This window comes from Protopterus annectens, chromosome 1.part1 (genome assembly GCF_019279795.1).
Source record: "Protopterus annectens isolate FY-2018-M chromosome 1.part1, PAN1.0, whole genome shotgun sequence".
NCBI classification, from domain to species: Eukaryota; Metazoa; Chordata; order Ceratodontiformes; family Protopteridae; genus Protopterus; species Protopterus annectens.
In genome coordinates, this window is record NC_056726.1 from 507,468,040 (window position 1) to 507,490,596 (window position 22,557).

Here is a 22,557-nt window from a genome sequence, read left to right on the forward strand (position 1 = left end):
TATTCTATAATGGGCCTAATGAGGGATGAGTACAGTGGGACAACTTTTTTTGGATGAAAAGCCCTTTGTGATGAGGTGTGCCACATAGAAGGATTTCCTGACTGTTGTGGTGATGTGGTTATTGAAGGTGAGACCACTGTCCACCTGTATCCTTAAGTCCCTTATCACACTTTGGGTGTTTAGTGTACTGCCACCTATGTGAAACAGTTTCAGGATCCACAGTAGGATTTTTGAAAAGGAACTTGTGAGAGTCAGGAACCCTGTAATATCTATCAGGTTTCCTGGAAGCAGGAGGTAAAGAGCCAGGGGCCATGCTAGATTCCGAAAAGGCATCATCAACGATGTCCAGTACAGGAGGTATAGCTAAAGGCCTGTGCTGGGGCAGGAGTAAGAAATCCCTAAGCCTCTTTTTAGATTAAGAGAAATCCTGACTTTCCCAATGAATATGCTCCCTGAGAGTATGCAAGATTTTACAAAAAGAGAAATCCTCTGGGGGGAAGCAGAGGGAATAGAGTCCTCAGCATCAGAATCCTCATAGGTAGATAAGGATAAATCCTGGTCATCAGAGGAAACATAAATTTCAGAATCCTGATCAGAAGTATCATAAGCAAACTCAGTCCTAGGTCTCTTTGAGGGGGAAGGTTGGCTTCCCCTGATTAAAGTAATAAGATCTTCAGTCATTCTTATCATTCATTTTTTAGGCACAGAGGCCTGACCATGCGGTCTGGGCGTCAGTGTTCTAGGCATGGTTCGAGTTTTAGGCCTTGAAGAAGAAGACGGCGTCAGTTTAATATGCAAGTTAGTAGGCCTGAATATACACTCAGAAGCCAGTGCCTGCACAGCGGCTCCGGACCTATTCAAGGTGGAGACATCCACAGGATCCACAGTTGAAGCATCTCGCGGCATACCGGACTCCAAATGGGTCTCAGTAGAGGCCTGCGAATCTAAAGTAGTGGGCATCAGGTGCTGCGAAAGCGCCTCACTGAGTACCGGCGAACTGGGCGGCCTATCTCTGTCTTTATCTTTGCGTTTTTTCGGAATGTCGGTAGTCTAATGGCTTACCAAAGACATATCAGGATAATTGAACTGAGCACCAAAATATTTAGAAGCGCAAATATACCGACGACGGATAGTTCATGGTTTAAATAAGGTACAAAACCGACAGCAAGGTACGTCATGGTCAGGGCCTAGGCAAAGAATACAGTATGAATGAAAATCTTTATGAGGTATTTGCTTTCCACAAGAAATGCAATTATTTACTTTTACTGACATCGAATTACAGCAAGAAAAAGTTTCTCCAACGGGGTACTTAGCTTTTAGTTGAAGACTTCGGTTCTGAAACTCAAAAATGAAAATTTCAAGAGTCGGCTGACCGGCACTTGCGAACTGCTTCTGCTTTGTGCACCGCACGGCAAGAAAGACTGATGTAATGATGTCGGCTGCATGTTTTATACCCCTGACGACCTGACATCACAGAAGAAGAGACAGCAACTGACGTAGGACCCAAAACTTTGTTAATCAGGCTGACTGAGGGCTACTGCAAGCAGATAACCCAAATGTAATGACTGCAACAGTGAAACACGAAGAACATTCATACACCAATCTGCTGTACGAACACGTACATAAATGCATGGATCTCGCCACACCCAACAGAACCAAGACGCTCTCCTCCAAAAAAAGGAAGCCAATCTGGTGGTCCCCTGCCATAAACAAACTCTACAATAGGAGGAAACTGCTGCGGAATAAGGTGAAGTCCCAAGACTGGAAAAACTCCCTTATAAGCCTCAACAAAAAGTTGAGATCCCTCATCAAATCCTCTAAAGCTAGCTATGAAAACAGAATTGCAGCAGATAGTAAAGACAACCACAAGGCCTTCTATAGTTATGTAAAGAATCTCCACAACAATAACCAGATTTGCTCTGAGCTACTGCACAGTGGTACCTCCTATACCAAGCCAACAGATATTGCCAGTATACTAGCCGACAGATTCAGTGCCAACGTTACCCCTGCCCCCCCAAAGGACCAATCACAATGTCAGTAGATTGCCAGGCACCCAGTATTACTGCTGCACAGGTTAAAACAGCACTGTCCAAGGCCAAGAATACAGCTTCTATGGGACCTGACACTATCCCTGGTTGTGTTCTACATGAGTGAGCTGCCACCTCACCTGTATGACCTGTTCAATCACAGCCTCACCTCAGGCTTTGTCCCTACCGAATGGCACACTGCTACAGTCATCCCTCTCCACAAAGGAGGAGCCACTACAGACCCTGGGAAGTATCGCCCCATTAGCCCGACGAGTCTGATATGCAAAGGTATGGAACACATCATCATGGACCTAATAAACAAGGATATAGGGAATCTCCAAACTCTGGATCCCACACAGTTTGGTTTTGTGAAGGGCAGATCATACCTGCTCAACTTGGTCAACTTCTTTGAGTCAGTCACCGGAGCTGTGGATGAAGGCAAGGTGGTTCATACAGCCTACCTTGATCTGGCCAAGGCTTTTGATACCATTCCCCATTCAGGAATCATAGAAAAACTCACTAAGCTTGGCATCAACCCCTATATCACTAGATGGGTTGCAAACTGGCTCACAGATAGAACCCAGAGTGTGAAAGTAGCTGACTCCAAGTCAGACTGCTGACTATTCACGAGTAGAGTCCCACAGGGTTCGGTCCTGGGTCCTCTCCTGTTTGGTATCTACTTCTCTGAAGTCCAGCCAACACGGAGGGACTCTGGCTAACGAAGTTCACAGATGATTGCAAGTTGAGAGCTATTATTAACTCCCCAAGTGATGTTGACATCCTACAGAATGGCCTCACTAAGACCAATGACTTGTGTCAGAACCATGGCCTTAAGCTCAATGCCAAAAAATGTTTCGTCATCCCCTTTGGGAAAAACCCGGTTCCTATGAATTACCACATTGATGATAGTCCACTGAACACAGAAGGCGTTATAAGAAATCTGGGAACACAGGTTGACAGCAACCTCTCTTTTGATCACCACATTGCCACTGTGGTCAGAAAGTCCTTCTATGTGGCACATCTCATTACTAAGGGTTTTGCATCCAGGAAAAAAGAGGTCATTGTCTACCTCTACTCTTCCATCATTAGGCCAGTCATCGAGTAAAATGCCCCATTTGGCATGTACCTCACTAGACACCTGCAACAACTAGAGAGGCTGCAAAAGTATCTCACAAAGAGGATCCTAGGCCTTAAACACTTGTCCTATATGGACAGACTCAAAAAACTCCAACTATTCTCCGTATCATATCACCTACTTAGAGGCGATCTCTGCTCGACTTACAAAGCCATATCTGACCCAGCTCTTTTTGAAATGCTACAGCTAAAGAAATCCCAATCCCTCCACACCACATGCTCCAGAGACCACACTAATAACACTCAGAGATCAAAAATAAGACAAAATGACACTACAGTGGTCGGGGAAGTATGCTATTTTCACATATTATTTACACCAGTCCTTAACAGCTGAAATACTGGGAATTCAATAAAAAAAACTATAAATTGAGAAATGTTTGTTTTTTTACTACAACAAACAATTAACAGTCTGAACTCCAAAAATGGGATAACCAGCTAAACAGACTATACAGTAAAAATGAAACAGAAAAACAATAAACCAAAGCGATCGACCATTTCACAAAGTAATACATTTATTTGATAAACTGCAACACTGAAAAGCTTTTGAGTACAAGACTCTTCCTCAATGCAACAGTTTAAAACATCAGTTCAGCATTTATATAACAATTTAAAATCACTGCCAGTCTACCAATTGAAACTAATTAATTCAGTAAAAAGTTAACACTTTTATCACCAATAAAACCACGTAACATAAAAAACAATATTGGTGATTAAAGGGTTAGTTTAAGTGCTACAAATACTGCTAAGTGTGAGGTACTAGGTAGTCTCAGCATGAAAACAGTAGACTTTCAAGTCATAAGACATCTTAATCATTAATACAGTTTAAATTACGTGATTAAAAGACTAAGTGCAAATACGATATTGCTATATTTGCCCAAGACAGGAAGAAGGGGGCTTTTTACATTTCCCTCCTTTACCTAAGAGGTAAATATACCTCTCAATAAACTTTTTAAGACCCTGTTCTGACCAAGTTCAGGGCTTCCTCCACTGGGATGCTATGTATAATGGAAGTTCACTGATAATTAAAGAAGCTAAGTACTCTGGTCCTTGTTAAACTGCACCTTGAGGTGACAGTTCCCTAACATCCAGATGTGGCCAGTAACTACTAATCTGGTATGTAACAGGTGAGATGCAGTTTTTGTCGTGTGCTCCCACAGGGGTCTAACATAATTACAGTCCCAAAATTTATGAGTTATACAACTTAATACTTACTTTTGAGCATTTATTGCAATATCTGTATGTCACATATCCTTTCTCCATCATCCTGGCCAATATTCAGTATCCCCTATAAACCAATCTCGGTTGATGGAGTAAGAGCCTAAGTGATCTGGATAAAGCATGGAGATATTCATAAGTAATTCAGATGAAGAATTGGGTAGGGTTAACTCCAAATCTAGTAAAGTGTCAAAATAAAGCTCTTACTTTTGTAAACATTTACTTAGGAGAATAGCAGGTAGACATCTGCTAGCCACATCACAGGGATAGCCTTTGTTTTACCTAGACTTGTTGGGTTAGGGAGCTTGTTCCCAGATTAACTTGATAGAGGGATTTGAAAGAATGCGCATCTTACACTGGCGATATCTCAAAATTCCAGTTTGAGGTGGTTATAATCCTACTGAAGGGTAGCAAAGAGTAGCAAAGGGTATGAAGGTAGGAACAGCATTTTGCCTGTATTCGATTACCTGCCCTATAGCACACAAATTTACTCCCCAGTTATTTCAATTAATAAGTCTGCTCTCTATATTCAAGTTCAGCATGCCTGACAATGGGGCCTCTTTCCTCCAGATAGTCAGTGTTGGTAGGAGGAGAACAATTCCTTTAGAGCTTTATGGGCTATGTCCAAAGTGTGCCAACCCCTAAGATGTTTCATTTGCGATTTTCTATAGCATGTCAGTGCCCTACATGTTAAGTTCCAGAGGATCCTTGTGTCTAAGGTGGACCAGAGCATGTTGTCAGATTCTGGCCTTTCTATATAAGGGAAACAAGGTACAGCTTTCAACATGCGGCACACATCAAAGAGGCCAGCAGCACTTCCCAGGATCTTCTGTCTAATCACATCCCATACAAAGTGGATTACTAAACTCTTGCTTTACTTAATCCATCTGCATCTTAGGAGGGGGAGGGCAACAGGCAAATGCCTTAACACACACAAAAGTTTAGGAAAGTACATCAGCTGTATTGCTGAGATCCTGCCCCACCAAGAGAGGCAGAGTCTCCTCTAAGTGTGTACTTTCATAAAACATTTCTCTCATGGAGTCTTAGATGAAGATTTTCCATTTTTCCATAATCGTACTCCAGTAAGACACCCAAGTATCTTGGAGGATTACAACACCATTTTAGTGGAAAGGACCTATCACTCTCTTTCAGGACTTCTGCTGCTCTATTGGCCAAGAACAGCTAAGTTTTATTTGTGATTACTTTTAGACCCTGTATTTCATGGAATGTTGACAGGTGGCAGAGAGCTAGGGGGATATCAACCTTTGTGCAATTTGTTAATTTGAGGCAGTCATTTGAAAACAGAAAAAGACAAGTCTCTGCTCCCATCAGCTCCCACCCTCATCTGTCTGGGTTTTCCTCAACAGGGTCACCAACATTCTTTAGTTAGCAGTGTGAACAAATTAGACACCATCATCTCTGCTAGCATGCCTGTCTGAAGTTTTGTATACAATTTCAGATTGTCCTGTGTATTGTATTTCAGCATGACTAGCTATGATATTATAAATAAGTTCTTAAATGTTGATGATCTGTTTGAACAGATTGTTTTAAAGACTTGAACGGTGTCCTTTTACATTTCTAACTGCACGTTTGTGAAGAAAGATTCTAAAGGCAAACTGTGTTGGATACAGCTGATCAGCAGATGATGTCATCAGAATGTTGATAGTTGCTATGTGTTACTGTCAGAAGCTGAAAGACAGGAAGGAACTTTTAGCAAACAGCCGTTGGTTGAATTTAAAAATATGAAAGGAAAATTAGAACTGGAACAGTTGACAGTTGGGCTAGTCCATAAAAGAGCCTGCTGAGGACAGTCACAGCCAGTTGTGAGTTGTCAGAAGTCAGTTACAGTTGTCAGTTAATCACAGATATACTGTGCAGTAGATACCCAAAAAGGACTCACCAAGAACTGTAAGCATGCATTTACTCTGTTGCAGTAATTTAGTTTAGATCAGGTACAGTGTTCTAGTTACTCAGGAAATGATAGCTAATCAACTAGATCGGTTAGAGTTTTTGAGTTGGCTCTCTATCCTACAGTATTAATTCCATTTTCCTGGTGACCGAGCTCTGTTTATTGGGAATTACTGTTTTATATTTTTAATCATTTTGCTCAATACTAACTATTTTAGTAACTTACATTGTGGCTGGACAATCAGTGTTTTTTTCTTTAGTGATTTGAGAGTACTTGCACTTGCCTTGATAACTTCCTGGGCCACTCTGAAAGCCTGGCTACTTAGGTCATTTGCTACTATTTGTTTTAATATTTAATTTTCATAATTGGACACCCCTTTAGAAGGGCATGAATACACTCTGATTGGTGGGAGAATTACCATACTATTTTGGGAAAGGGACACAGCTAGAAATCTGTGTCAGGCTTTCCCAGAAGTGTTTGGATGTGTGAGATTTAATTTATTTAAGTGCGAGTGTATCAGAAGTCTTAAACTGGGACACACTGCTCTGAAGTATGTAATAAGGAGTTACATTAGGGGTGGACAGAAGTATACAGTCCAGTCCCAGGCTATAGAATGTGTTCCTGTTGTACTCTTATGGAAATTGAGAATATTACTCCTGTTTAAGTGACAGTCTCACACTGGAGTCAGTAGTGAGGATTGAAGCTCCTTAGTTACTGACCCAGGATACTAAGGGATGTCACCATAACTGGTGGCAGTCTGATGGGATATTAACTGGACGTCACATTAATCAGTTCCAGCAGTGTGTGATTTTTAATTGGACTTCAGTAACCTGTGTGTGGTTGCCATTAAGGTGTGCACTCTCAATAGCCACAAAGTAAACACACAAAATCTCCGTTCACCACAATTTTATTTTTAATTAGTTAGCCAGGGACAGCAGGCAAAGATGTCAGCAGAAGACTATAATAAGCTGACAAAGAACCAGTTGGCCAAGGAGTGTGAAGCCAGAGGACTGGTGCATGCCAACCTGACTAAGGAAGCAATGATCTCAGTCTTAGTTGCAGCTTCAGCTCAGACCTGCCATTTGGAGAAAATCCAGTTTAGTATTGGGGATATGCAGCCTGCCATTTCTTTGGAGGACCTGAGAATCCATCTTGAGTTAAGGAGACTGGAACTGGAGGCTAAAGAATGGAAGAAGCAGTGTCAATATGAACTGGAGGCCGAAAAGCAGCAGTGTCAATATGAACTGGAAACCAAATGATTGCAGATTGAAGAGAGACTGCACCTGGAAGCCCAATGGCAGGAGGCTGAAGAAAGGGAGAAGCAGTGCCAATATGAACTGGAGGCTGAGGAAAAACAGCATCAATATGAACTGGAAGCCCAACGACTGGAGGCCAAGTGTCTTAAACTGGAATCAGCAGAGAGACTAAAGTGTTTAGAAGCCAAGGAAAATGAGAGACAGTGTCAGCATGAAGTAGAGCTTCTTACCCTTCGAGAGGGTCATGGAGCTAATGGGGAAGGGAATAACTGGACCCCAGAAGCTGTAAATATCAGTAAACTTGTCCTCAATACAAGGATAGGGATGACTTTGATAGTTTTATCCACATATTTGAGACGGTATGTAGACAGTATGATGTTGACCGTGAGCTCTGGGTTCGGCTCCTGACTCCCTTACTCCATTGTTAAGCTGTTCAAGCCATGTCAAAAAAAATTGTTTGAATTATGTTAAAGTTAAGAACTGTCTTTTAGATTGTTTTAAACTAACACCTGAAGCTTACAGAAAAAAGTTTCATGAACAGAGACGCAAGGCACATGAAAGTGCACAAGATTATATTGCTGATTTATGTACTTACTTTCACAGATTGGTGAGTGGGTGTCACATCACCACTTCTGAGGGACTGGCAGACCTTTTGGTGAAGGAACAAGCACACAGAACTTTGCCTGATGACATGTGAATTTGGTTAGAGACAGAGTGTAACTCTGCTGAGGATTTGGGGAGAAAACGGGATCCCTACTTAGCAAGCAGAGCACCAATGCATAAAAAAGTGATACGCAGTGCTGCACATGGACATAAGGGAACCCATGGTGGGAGTATAAACCACTCCAACAGAGTACACCTGTAACGGGGGAAACTACTAATCCAAGTGCATTGTTAGGGATTAAATGTTTCAAGTGTAACCAGAGGGGCCACATAGCAGTCAAATGTCCATAGAGGCAAGGTGAGAAACAGAAGGTGAGGGAGGCAGCAAGTGGTGATGGCAAACTGTCAGCGGTAAGTTGTTTGGAAACAACAGGGGTGCCAATCTATCACCAAAATTTATATCCTATCTTACTAGATGGTCAACAGGTCACTGCTAATAGAGACATAGTTTCTGATATAACCACCATGAGGCCTGCAGTGGTTAGAGAAGAGCAGTACTTGCTTGGACAGTCCACTCCAGTCAGAGCTTTGGGAGGGGACTCCCATTTCAAATACCTTTGGCTAGGGTTTGTTTGTTTATTTATTTAACATTTGTTGACTGGGAATGTCTGACTAGGTTCCACAGAGCCTGTTTTCAGCAAAGGCCCGTGGAGAGATGCTCCAGACGCATGTCTTTAGAATATGGGAGGAAAACGAAGTACCTAGAGGAAACCCATGCGAAAGCAGGGAGAACATGCAAACTCCACACAGAAGGCACCCCAGCCGAGAATCGAACCAGAGAACCTCTTGCTGTGAGGTGACAATGTTAACCGCTGCACCACTGCGCCGCCCATCGTAACTGGGAGGGTGGAAGAGGAAGCAAGCAGGTAGGTGTGTTTGAGGATATTCTTGCAGACGTTCTGATAGGGAATGACTCTGATAATGCAGTATCTTGTGTACATTCAGTGACACGTAGTCAGACTTGGAGACAGGCATGCAGGCCCGGTAGCCTACAGGAGTCCCAGACACATCTCAGACCTGAAGCTGGAACTGGTGTAGTGGTTGTTTCAGAGAAGGAGCTATCCTATAGCAGTAATTCTGAAATTTAGCAACAGCTGCTGGTAGGTACTGATGTTCCCTTGGACAAAGTGACTGCAAGGACAAAGGTGAGTGAAAGTACCCAGACTGACAGTGAGGTACAACTGTCGGAAGTTACTAAGCTTCTTGAGGAAAAGGAGCTTGTGTTTGATGTTATTCGTGCATATTTCCTGATAGGGAATGACTGTGGTGATGCAGTGCCTTGTGGGCATGCAGTGACATGTAGGCAGGCTGGAAGACAGGTATGTAGGTCTGGTAGCCTGGGGGAGACCCAGACAGATCTCATAAATGAAGCTGGGACTGGTGTGATGGCTGTTTCAGAGAAGGAGCTATTCTGTATCAGTATGTCTGAAAGTGAGCCACAGCTGTTGGAAGGTACTGATGTTCCCTTAGACAAGGTGACTGCAAGGATGGAGGTGAGTAACAGTACTCAGAGTGACAGGTACAGACATTGTTGAGAGGGTGGCCTAATGGTTAAGGTGTTTGCCTTACAAACATAAGGTGCAGGGTTTGAGTCTCACAAGGGATAATTGGCTAAGCTTAAAATGGCTCACAAGGGCAGTTAGCTTAATACTAATCTATGAACCTATCTATGAACCTAATCTGAAGTTACTAGGCTTTTTGTGGAAGGGGAGCTTGGGAGGGTCACAAATGTAGAGTTGAAACAGGCTCAACTTATGAATCCTACATTACAAAGCTTGAGGGAGATGGCTAAAGAAGCACCTGAGGCTCAAAGAAGAGGGGAGTCTGTATATGGCAACAAAGGTTTGTTGCATAAAGGGTGGACTCCTTGAGGTGGACTAGAAGGTGAAGTAGTACAGCCTAGAGCCTGCCATTTGCCACTTCTAGCTAAAGTCCCCAATATTCCTTGTTCAGGTCATATTGGGGTAGAGAAGGAAGATTTGTTGTATAGAAAGTGGACTTCTAAGGGAAGTTTGGAAGGTGAGGTAGTATGGCAGTTGGTAGAGCCTATTGCCTACCATCTGCCACGTCTAGCTATGGTGCCTAATATTCCTTTAGCAGGTGATGTTGATGTAGAGAAGCTGACAAGTGTTTTGCTAGAAATTTTCAGCAGGGTAGGTTTTCCAAGGGAGATACTGACTGACCAAGGTGCCAACTTCATGTCAGACCTGCTGACTTCTGTGTGGAAGTGTTGTGGGGTTAAACATTTGAAGACCATCCACTACTATCTGTAAACTAATGGTCTTGTGGACAGGTTAAACTCTACATTAAAGACCAGTTTAAAAGGGCAAGACTAACATTAAACCCAGTAAATGTCAGGTGAGTATGGCAGAGGTCACTTACTTAGGACACAGAGTGAGGAGTAGTAAGATCAGGCCAAAACCTGTCAAAGTAGAAGCTATTCAAGTGTGGCCAATTCCTGTTGCAAAAAGCAAGTGAGAACATTTCTATGGACAGTGGAGTACTGTGCAAAACTTGTGCCCAGTTGTGGTGAGATGGCAGCACCCCTTACTGACCCAACTAGGAAAAATAAACAGGATGAGATAGGGATCACAGATTGTGAACAGCCATTCCAAAAACTTAAGGAGACTTGGGGAGGAAACCCTTTGTGTTGGCCAGCCCAGATTATAGTGAAGAGTTTGTTGTGCAAGTGGATGCTTTGGATTGTAGGGTGAAGGCTGTGATCAGCCAAGATTCCTCAGAAGGAGGGAAACACTGCAGTGGGGTAAATAATGCCAATGTAAATGGACTGCCCAGGAGAGGACTGGGTTGATATTCTCAGACAGACCCATTTTTCTCAAGCATCGTTTTTCAAGGGTCACTTGAAAACCAAGCTCGAGTCATACGGGGGGAGAAACATGAATAAATATGACACTGTCATCTGTGCTAGCATGGCTGAGGTTTTGTATATAAATTCAGACTGCCCTGTGTATTGTGTTTCAGCATGATGACTAGACTAGCTATGATACTGTAAATAAGTTCTTACATGTTGATTTATGACCTGTTTGAACAGAATGTTTTAAAGACTTGAACAGTGTCCTTTAACATTTCTAACTGCACATGTTTATGAAGAGAGATCCTAAAGGCAAACTGTCTCAGATTCAGCTGATCAGTAGATGATGTCATTGGAATATTGACAGTTGCTATGTGCTACTGTTAGAAGCTGAAAGACAGTAAGGAACATTTTAGAAAATGGCTGTTGGTTGAATTTAAAAATATGAAATGAAAATTAGAACTGGAACAGTTGACAGTTGGGCTAATCTATAAAAGTCTGCTGAAGACATTTACAGCCAGTTAACAACCAGTTGTGAGTTGTTAGAAGTCGGTCACAGCTATCCATCGATCACAGAGGTTCTGTGCAGTGGACACCGAAAAAGGACTCACCAAGAACTGTAAGCAAGCCTTTGCTCTGTTGCAGTAATTTAGTTTAGATCAGGGACAGTGTTCTTTAGTTAGGAAATTATAACTAATCAGCTAGATCAGTTAGAGTTTTTCTGAATGTTGGATCTCTATCCTACACTACTGATTTCATTTTCTTGGTGATTGTGCTCTGTTTGTTTATTGGAAATTACTGTTTTATATTTTTAATCATTTTGCTCAATATTAAATATGTTTATTAACTTACATTGTGGCTGGACAATCAGTGATTTTTCTTTAGTGATTTGAGAGTGCTTACACTTGCCTTCATAAATTCCCAGTACACTCCAAAAGCCTGGCTGCTTAGATCATTTCCTACTATTTGTTTTAAAATTTAATTTTCATAATTGGACACCCCTTTAGAAGGGCAGGAAGACACTCTGATTGGTGGCAGCATTACCGCATTATTTTGTTGAAGGGACACAACTGGAATTCTGTGTCAGGCCCTCCCAGAGGTGTTTGCATTTATGAGATTTAATTTATTTAAGTGTGAGTGTATCACAGGTCTTAAACTGGGACATATTGTTCTGAAGTGTGTAATAAGGAGTTACATTAGGGGTGGACAGAAGTATACAGTCCAGTCTCAGGCTACAGAGAGTATTCCTGTTGTACACTTATGGGAAAATTGTGAAATATTACTCCATTTTAAGTGACAGCCTCACACTGGAGTCAGTAGTGAGGATTGAAGCTCCTTAGTTCCTGGCCTAGTATAGTAAGGGACCTCACATTATTTGGTGGCAGTTTAGTGGGGTATTACCTGGATATCACATTAGCATCGGACTTTGATTACTGTGCACTCGAGGGGAATGGCAAGTTACCAAACTTCAGAGGGAAACTGCCACAATATAGTTCTGGCAGTGAGACACTGTAGCAGCATACGACGACTTATGAAAGTAAAGAAATTCTTTATTCATGTCCATAAGGTCTCAAATTTCTTTTCTCAAGCTGCTTCTAACGCAGCCAATTCTACCATAGCCTAACACTGTTTAAGCCTATAAATTAAAAGTTGCCCTGGTTTATCCATTTCTGGCCACTCCTGTAAAACTGCTCTCCTGAGGTACAATTAAGACCTTTCTAGTACAGCACTGTTTGTCTTCTTTTGCAGCTGCTTGTATAACAACATACTAGGGTTTGTCATTAAATTTAAAGTTCCTCACCTCGGTATAAGCCAGACGTGTACTCTCTTCTGGGTTCTCAATATCTCTGTCTATCAAATCTCAATAGCCTAGAATTCACCATTGTACAAATATCTTTCAAAGTTAACTTCAATGTTTTCCACCATGTAAATATAGACATCTTTTGCCAAGGGTTTTGCTCCATAAAGGTCTTCACCTCCCCACAAATAAAGGCTTTAGAATCAGCATCATGCAGCATAAGTGTGTCCATTCTCTAAGGCCTAAATGCCAGAGACTTAAATGGGTCCCAATTAAGTAACAGCTAACCCCCATGACCAGTCAGTGGACAATGCAAAACCTCCATTCAAGTTTACCTACCATCACATTTGAGGATAGAAAAAAGTACAGTCTGCTGCCCTATTCTCTTGAAGCACTATGAAGGTAAACCCTGGGTCTAAACTTACAATGATCTTCATATGTCTCTCCAGCCAGCATGTGCATCATATCTGCCAGTATTCATTGTCTTCTGCTATAGGAATAGCATGATCTGTAACAGAATTTATTGCAATGTCAAAATCACCTCCAAAGAGGACAAAGTCCGGCTTGGTGTTAAATATTTCTAAGGAAGCAAAGAACTTATCAAGGAAGTCTGGGGAGTCAGTGTTCAGGCTTCAGAGAGAGCCCAGTACCATGTAGGCTTTGAGGGTTTTCACCTGAGCTAGCACCAATCTTCTTTAAGTGTCTGTTACTTTACCTAGAATTTGCCAAGTCAGCTTGCGATGAATTACAATTCCTGTGCCTCTCTTACTACAGCACTCTCAGCTAGCAGCAAAAGAACCCTTCTGAATACTGCCAGGGCATCACTGATGCCTCTTGCTTATCTTTATCTCTTGTATCATCGCTGTATCACACTTCTGGAATTGAAGCCACTTAATGAGTATCTCTCTTTTTTCTTGGATCTTAGACCGTGCACATTAAATGAAAATACATTTAGCACTGCCATTTTTAATATTATAAAAACTATACCATGGAACTTCTATAAACAAACAATATATGAGTAATAGATTTTAAAAATATGAAATGTAAGCATATTTAGGCAATACCATGCCTAGAATACAGTAGCACTTTCAGCCCAAAAATGCAGCTTAACATGGCTGTTTATTCCAAAGTATTGCTTTTAGGGTTAGTGAGATAACTCAAACTTATCCCAGCTTCTCTTTACAGTGCAGTCAAACTCCAGTGTGAATAGGGGCATTTCCCAAGCTATATTCATGACAGAAGCTTTTAAGTCATTTGTACCTTCCCTGTCTTTTGTTTGAGCAGGGTACGACCCCTGCCCATGTTGATTATTTGTTGGAGTTGTACAGAACTGATGCAATTGTTTGCTTTCTTCCTCCATCATCTGCTTTTCTGGCAACTGTTACGGAGTACCTATTCCTTGAGCTGTAGTCAAGTATTTTGTCATGTGACTAAGATAAATTAATGCCTTCAGGGCAAACATATCCAAGGGGGTATGCAAGCTTCCCCATTCTGTCAACTGACCCATACTCTTTATTGGGTGGATGGACAACATGTTGTCAGACAGGTCTCATTTGGTGACAGCCGCTATAAAAATGAAGTCCACTATAGGTGGACTACCCTTAAGGTGAGTGGAGAATTTTATCAGATTTGCTGGGAATGGCTTCTGTAGTATTGGAATCCTGCCATGCCCTTCCTGCAACTAAGTCTACCATGCAGTCTGCATACGTATCACACATGTGATAGAGGGGGCAGATCTGAAGGCGTCAAACAAGACTGTCTCATCCAGGGAGGGAAGATTCAGGGGGGGGGGCAAGATTCCCTTCAGCACATTAATTCAAGTATCTCACCAAATGTAATGTCTTCTTGAGGAAACTGTAAGGAACCCTTTCTTCCAAGTCATTGTCAGGTATAACACACCCTGTGAGAAGATGACATGTCTCCTCTTGCATGTACATTTTCTGGGGCGATCCAATGAAATGTCATCTGAAACCCAAAAAGACTCTGTCTAACCCGCCACAGTAGGCTGAATAAAGCCTTCCGGTCAGCTCTGACCCTGGGAAGCATGTTAAATGGGCTGAGAAGCAGACTAATGGGTACTGTGGGCTACAACCTGTGTCAGTGAATGATTTGCAGCCTTCCTTGAATTATGCTGAAAGATGCCCCCGAGTCAAGCATTACCAAAGAACAATGAGCCATTGCTCTATTGGTTTCCATCAAAATGGCCATCAAAGGCAAGGATGACAGCTGCAACAATATAGCAATCCGTTCAGCTCCAACATCAAGAAAAGAACTGAGACCTCGAATGGCAGAAGTCTTCAACAATGAAAACAGCACTGAATGAGATGGAGCTAAAGACCATGCTGAAGACTTGGCATAGAGAGCCTGGCACTGAGACTACATTGATTCCAAATAAGTTGAACGAACTGAAGTCAATATCGAGGACTTTATTCTAAATAGAGCTAATCATATGGGCTCCTGCAAAACAAGGCCACTGAGATCACTGGTGACAAGACATGGAAACAGGAAAGAGCTTCAGAGGAGGATAGTTGGTTGAAATTCGGTTACAGGATAGTAATGACACCATCAAAATTGCATGCCATGGTAGAAGATAAATTCCTACATACCTTTTTTCTTTACCTTTTTCCTTTTAGTTTTATATTGGTCTCCTTCAACAGTTCTATGTTTCTGTACAGCATCAATGCCATCTGCTTCTGTTTCTGGTGAGAACACTTCTGTATTTTTGTCTGACTTTTTCTTCTTATCCTCCAACTCAATTTGTCGCATATAAGATGAAGACACTCTACTGTAACACAATACAAAGAAAACTTCATTGAACTCTGTGAGGCACTAATGTTTAAAAATAAAATGGCTCTACTTAATTAACTGGAACACAAACTGCATGAATTTCATTAACTCTTTGTTGATCACTCGAGTGAAAGTATACCTGAAATCAGCGACAATAGAATAGCAGCAGTGTTTTTTGCAAGGGGACTTGTCCCCTCTAATCCCCTCCAAGCAAGCTATAAATAGACTGTCTCAAAGTTTACACAAACTTAGAGAAAGGATATTTACTCAGACAAGTGTATTCAGTTGTGAGCAGATGAGATGCGACCAGTTGAAACTTGAGCAATTAATAATTAAAATTGCAGTCTATTTAAACAGAATATTTTAAACACTGTTGACACTTAATACTTATCGTGAAAAAATCTGCAACAAATTAAAAAAAAAGAAGTTATATCTTACCAAAACATTCCATTTGTGTTGTTGATCTTCACTAATCTTTGACTATGGGCTTGGTTCCGAGCCTCGAAACAGACTCGGCCATTTATTGCAGCTCATGCCTTCCAAACTCTCGAGCTAGGCTTCATCAATAATGCTCCTCTCAAAATTACCTCAGATAGAGTTTGCCCAAAATAGTGGCAGACAGAGAGCATTAATAATAATAATAATAATAATAATAATAATAATAATAATAAGAGACCAGATATGTCTCTTCTAATAAGAAGCCAGTCCTGGAAAAAAATCCGACCACTAAGAGTCTCAGGCTGGGGGAAGGAGGGGGGTATGTCAAGGATTAGTGAAGATCGACAACACAGATGGAACTTTATGGTAAGGCATAACTTCTTTATCTGATGTTGTCAATCTTCACATAATCCTTGACTGTGGGACAGAGTCCCTAGCTACCTGAATTTTGGCAGGTCTCATGGAAGAATATTCCTAACCACCCTTGAACTGAATGATGCTCGTCTCCTAGAGACCTGATCCAATTTGTAATGAGTGATAAAGGTATGAGGAGAAGAGCAAGTGGCAGCTGCACAAATATCATCTAAAGAAGCTCTCGCATGAAAAACTGCAGAGGTTGTCACCGCTCTAGTTGAGTGGGCTTTTATTGGGAGTGAAAGGGGAAGCACTTTTGATTGACAGGTAAATGTGATACAATCTTTGAGCCATTTTGCTAAAGTAGCCTTAGAAAATGATTTACCTAAAGTAAGTGAGGAAAAGGCAACAAATAGTTCATCAGACTTCCTGAAATCCTTCATCCTGTGAAGACAGAAACATAGCGGTCTGTGGACATCTAATAAATCAAGGGTATACCCCCCTTTATTAGAAAAATTAGGGAAAAAGACTGGTAGTTGAAGTGTCTGATTGATATTAGATTCTGAGACTACTTTCAGTAAAAAGGATGGGTTAGTCCTAAGGGAGACTGTCTTTGTGAAATAATATGTAAGGTCATTTGCAGGGCAAGGCCTGAAGTTCAGATACTCTTCTAGCATATGTAATAGCCACTAAAAATAAAGTTTTCCAAGTCAGAAACTTTAAGTCACAACTAGATGATGGTTCAAAAGGAGACAAAGTAAGGGACTGAAGAACTAGTGTTAGAGCTCATGGAGGAATGGGTTGTTTAAATGAGGTCTTAACATTATGGCTCCCTTTAAAAAGGTTTTACAAAGTTTGTGTGACATAAGGGATGACCTATCAAATCCCATATGGAAGTTCGAGATTGCCGTTAGATGGACTTAAATTGTTGAGGTAGAGGAACCAGACTGATAAAGGTTAGCCCAAAAATCCAAAACCTTATGAACAGGGATCGTATAAGGATCAAGTTTGTTCACAAGATCCCAAATTGCAAATTTTTTCCATTTAGTTTGATACACTTTCCTAGTTGTTTATGATGAGCCACAATGATTTGGTGAACTGGACAAGAAAGGGTGCCTGGCAATCATGGTAATTGGAGAAGCCACACAGTGAGTTTGAGATGATGGGAGTCTTGGATGAGGCATGCCCTCCAGATGAGACAGCAGATATGGAGCTGGGTCCAATATCCATAGTTTCCAAAGAAGATGAGGCCAAAGGAAGGGAAACCAAACTTGTCGAGGCTAAAAGGGGGCAATGGGGATTACTTAATTCTCCAACTTCTTGGCTTTCTTTAGAAACTGAGATATCAAAGTAGTTGGGGGGAAAGGCATAGAGAAGACCAAAGGGCCTGTCGTGGAGAAGAGCGTCTCTGAGTGACTCTCGTGGAGGGGGGATTAGGGCAAAGTAACTGCTGCACTTGTTGTTTAGAGAGGCCACAAAAAGTTTGCAGCAAGGTTGGCCCCAATGACAAAAAATCCTTTTGCCACTATAGGATTGACAGACCACTCATTAGGCATGAGAACGGTTCTGCTCAGTTTGTCCACTATCACGTTGGAGTTCCCTGGAATGTGCATTGCTGTGAGAAAGCAGTTGGAAGAAATTGCCCATTGCCAAACTCTGAGGGTTTCTCGACATAATGGTTAAGATTTGGTCCCCCCTTGTTTGTTGATATACCAGACTACCAACATGTTGTCTGTCTGAATTGCTACTGTTCCTAGAGGAAGGGCATCCTGAAATGCTTGCAACGCTAATAACACTACCCTCATTTCTAGAATACTGATGTGCAAGTTGGTCTCTGGCTAGGACCACGTGCCTTGGACTGTCTTTCCCAGACAATGCCCCCCTCCATCTGAGACATGTCTGTGGTCACTATGGCTTGGGATTGCAGAAGGATGAATGGTAGGCACGAAAGAATCTTGCTGGAGTAGAGCCACCATGAAAGATCCTGTTTGCAGCGACTGGTAATGTAGATGTAGATATAAATCCAACTTAGAAACAAATCCTGGGCAAAATGGCGTACAACTAAGAATGCAACAGACCGCCAAACCTTTAGAGAACATAGAAACAATACAAAAAAAAGCCATACTTCTAGACAAAAAGAATTATCATCTTCAGCTACAACAAACCCCTCTCAAAGAACCCAAAAGATTTTGGACTTCTATTAATAATCTTCTTTACCCAGGCCAACTAATAACACCTAACCCACTAGGCTCTAACCCTGAGAATCCCACACAAACAGCAAATGCCTTTAACTCTTTCTTCACTGATACCATCCAAACTCTAGCTAGCCACCTATCTCCTAACACATCTAATCTGGCCACTTCCTCTACAAATCCACCTCCTCTATTTCACCTCCAACCAGTATCTACCTCCTACATTTCCTCTCTTCTACATAAGTTAAAACCTACCACCCCCTCAGCTGACAAACTCCCAGCAGAATTCTTGCAAAAAGGAGCTAAAGCCATTGCCTACCCTATTTCTATTCTGATAAATAGAACAATAAGTGAAGGAACTGTCCCTTCAATATGGAAAAATTCACACATCATCCCACTACACAAAGGTGGGAGCTCCAATGACTTTTCTAACTTTCACCCCATAGCTTTAATTTCCCCTATCACAAAAATTATGGAAAAATGCACCCATAAACAACTAGTCAACCACGTTCTCCAGAACAACCTACTCGCTAACTGTCAACATGGCTTCAGACCTTTCCATAGTACCACCACTGCACTGCTATCATTCACAAACAGCATCAACAATAATCGTAACAATAATTGTCTTTCATCTGCAGTCTTCATTGACCTATCCAAAGCTTTTGACATGGTTAACCACCAACTACTACTCCATACACTGAATACTCTCTCACTCGATCCTCTTGCCTTGAACTGGTTTACATCTTACCTTGATAATCGTCACCAGGTTGTACTCTGGAAAAATAAACTATCCGATCACCTTCCTATCTCTCGGTGTCCCTCAAGGATCTATATTAGGCCCACTCTTATTTTCCATCTTCATTAATGACCTGCAAACAGCCATTCCTTACTCCACCTGCATTCAATATGCAGATGATTCTACCATAATCTGCTCAGCCTCTTCTCAAATTGAACTACAGTCTCTTACCCAAAAAGCATTCAACACTGTTGAACTATGGTTTTCTCAACGCTGCCTCCTTCTGAATCCCAAAATCTAAACTGCTACTCTTCTCACCAACCCAAAAGTCCACATCTTTACCTTTCAGTCTCACTTCTAGCAGTGGTATTTTTATCTCTCCTGACCCTACCACTAAACTTCTAGGAATAACAATAGATAACAATCTAAACTTTGATACTCACATAAACACTACAATAAAGTCAGTCAACAAAAAACTGGGATCCCTCTATAGAATTAAACCTTATCTTACACCAGCAGCTAAGACTGCTATAGCCAGAACCCACCTAATATCCACCCTGCTTTACACCTCTCCCATTTATACTAATCTCTCAAAGAACAACATCAGGAAACTAACTACTTCCTATAATAATATTGCTAGATTTGCTACAGGCTCTCCTTACAGAACCCATCACTGTCTAAATCTTAAACAATTAAACTGTCTTGAATTTCTTAATCAGCTTCAATATCACCAGCTTATAATAGCCCATAAGACTCTATATCTACCTAACAATATCCCAGTACTCTCTAGCCTCATTACACCTTATAAAAACCTCACATCTCTACGCTCCTCTAACAAACTACTGATCAATACTACTAAACCCAACAACACAGCAGGTGAGTCTTTGTTCCTTCTGAAATCACATCTCAAACTTCTCTCTCACTTTTCAAAAGGAATTTGAAACTCTACCTTAACAAGCACTGGCTATGTACCTGTACTAACCCTGACTAAATCTTCTCATATTCACTTATACCACCTCATCCCTTACTAGCTCCCTTTTATGTATCAATAAACTACATTATTGCATATATCTTACAAGTATATATCTACATCATACCTCAGTCTCTTACAAAATGACCATGTTAATTCTACTCTGTACCTTACAAAATGACCATGGTAACACCAATTTGTACTATTGAATAAAAAAAAAAAAAAAAAAAACTTTTTTGTAATATTGCTATCTCTATCTGTGTAACTCCTGTTTTTAACTTTGTAAAGAAAAGCTGTATTATTCTTGGAGCTTTTCTCCTCAGGCCTCTACTGAAAATGGACATGTGTCCAGCTAGACTAGCCCGGTCAACAAATGTAAAATAAATACAAATAATAAATGTGGTGAGACACTGGCTGGTTTATCAGAGACCACTGGGAGGCTAGAAACCATTGTAAGATTCGCATGTGATAGCTTGCTAAGGGAACAAGCATAATTGAGGCTGACATCCAGCCTAATGCTTGAAGGGGTCTATAGTACAACGTCGAACTCACAGGAGTTAGAAAGTACAGTTGTGTACACTTACCATAAATGTAGATCTTCGAGTGCATTCACTGTTGCAGTCATCACATTTGGGTTATCTGCTTGCAGTAGCCCTCAAGTAGGCCTGATTATCAAAGTCTTGGGTCCTGCGTCGGTTGCTGTCTCATCTTCCATGACGTCAGGTAGTCAGGGGTATAAAGCATGGAGCCAACGCCATTACCTCAGTTTTTCTTGCCCCAGATGTCAGGTGCCCCCCTAATGGGAAGCAATTAAAAAAAAAAAATATATATATATATATATATGTACATATACATACACACACACAAGGTTACACCTGCAACAAAAAAGCAAATACACCAAAAAGCTTTTAAGCATAGTAAAGGAGAGTAAAGGTATAGCCAAAAGAAGTCAGGGGGCTGAAGGGAGGGTAACCAGGACTGCAACAGTGAATACACTCGAACATCTACATTTATGGTAAGTGTACACAACTGTACTATGTTCTTTGTGTTTCACTATTGCAGTCATCACACTTGGGTAGATTCCCAAAGTTAAGGATGGGAGAAGGCATTTAGATAGCATTAGGACCAGCTATAAGGCCCTGTAAGACTGCAGTGGCAAAAGCCAGCTCTGGATTTAGAGAAAATTGGTAAATGGTAATGCTTGGTGAAATTATGTACAGAACTCCAGGTAGCAGCTTCTAGGATGTCCCTGGTAGGTACACCTCTGAGAAAGAGGTAGATGCAGCCTTGGCTGAATGGGGTCTAATCCCCTGTGGGATAGGTTTTCCATGGTGCTTATAGCAGAAATGAATGCAATGGCCTATCCATTTAGAATTGGTTTGCTTTGAAATACCCTTCCCCTCTGTCCCTGCAGCAAATGCCACCAACAGTTGTTCAGATTTCCTTTGAGGTTTAGTCCTGTCCAAGGAAAATCTAAGTTGTCTGTGCACATTTAAGGAGTGCAGGATCCTTTGCCCTTTGTTCTGTGGATTAGAAAAAAGAAGGCTGGCAAATGAAGGAGGGATTGGTCCTGAGGGACACCCTGTCCGCATGAAAGATGATAAAAGGCTCCACTGCCATAAAGGCCTGTAGTTCCCTTCTTCTGAAGTAATTGCAAAAGCGAAGGCTGCTTTCTAAGAAAGACATTTTAACTCTGCACTTGCAGCTGGCTCAAAAGGAGGAAGAGTGAGTTTTTCCAATACAAAGTTAAGGTCCCAGGCTGGAGTTGGAGCTCTCCCTGAGTGGTGTTAAGTTTTTGGCCCCTCTGAGGAACTGCTTGAGCAGTGGATGAGAGAAGAGAGGTGGTTCTGTGTTATAATGAGCTGAAATGGCTGAGGCAAGAATTTTGATGGAGGAAAAAGAAAGGCCCTTGTGAAGCATCTCAGCTAAGTATTGAAGAATCTGAGGTAAATTGGGTGCTGCTGTGCACATCCCTTGAGTTTGGTTCCAGGCACAGAATCTTTTCTATTTTTCAGCATAAGATTTTCTAGTACTAGGCCTCCTTGCCTCCAACATGACATCCAACACTTGTTTACTGAGGCATGGTAATGGAGAGATTAGGAAATTAGCCAGGCTGCCAGGGTCAGGGTTTGAAGCTGGGGTGCAGAATCTGGCTCTCCTGCTGTGACAGCAGGGTAGGGGTCTGAGGCAAGTGCTATGGAGCCAGCAGTGACAAATTGCGCAAGAGGGGGTACCAGTGCTGCGTGGCCAGTCTGGTGCAATCAGT

The 22,557-nt window shown here is 41.6% G+C and overlaps 1 protein-coding gene across 1 annotated transcript in view; it reads right to left on the reverse strand.

Moving 5' to 3' along the window:
* AHI1 (Abelson helper integration site 1) overlaps positions 1–22,557 on the reverse strand; it is a 2,471,520-nt gene that overhangs the window by 2,266,796 nt on the left and 182,167 nt on the right. The window contains exon 4 of the mRNA XM_044087109.1: positions 15,421–15,599. Within this exon, the coding sequence (XP_043943044.1) occupies positions 15,421–15,599 (179 nt within the window). The remainder of the gene's footprint in view (positions 1–15,420; positions 15,600–22,557) is intronic.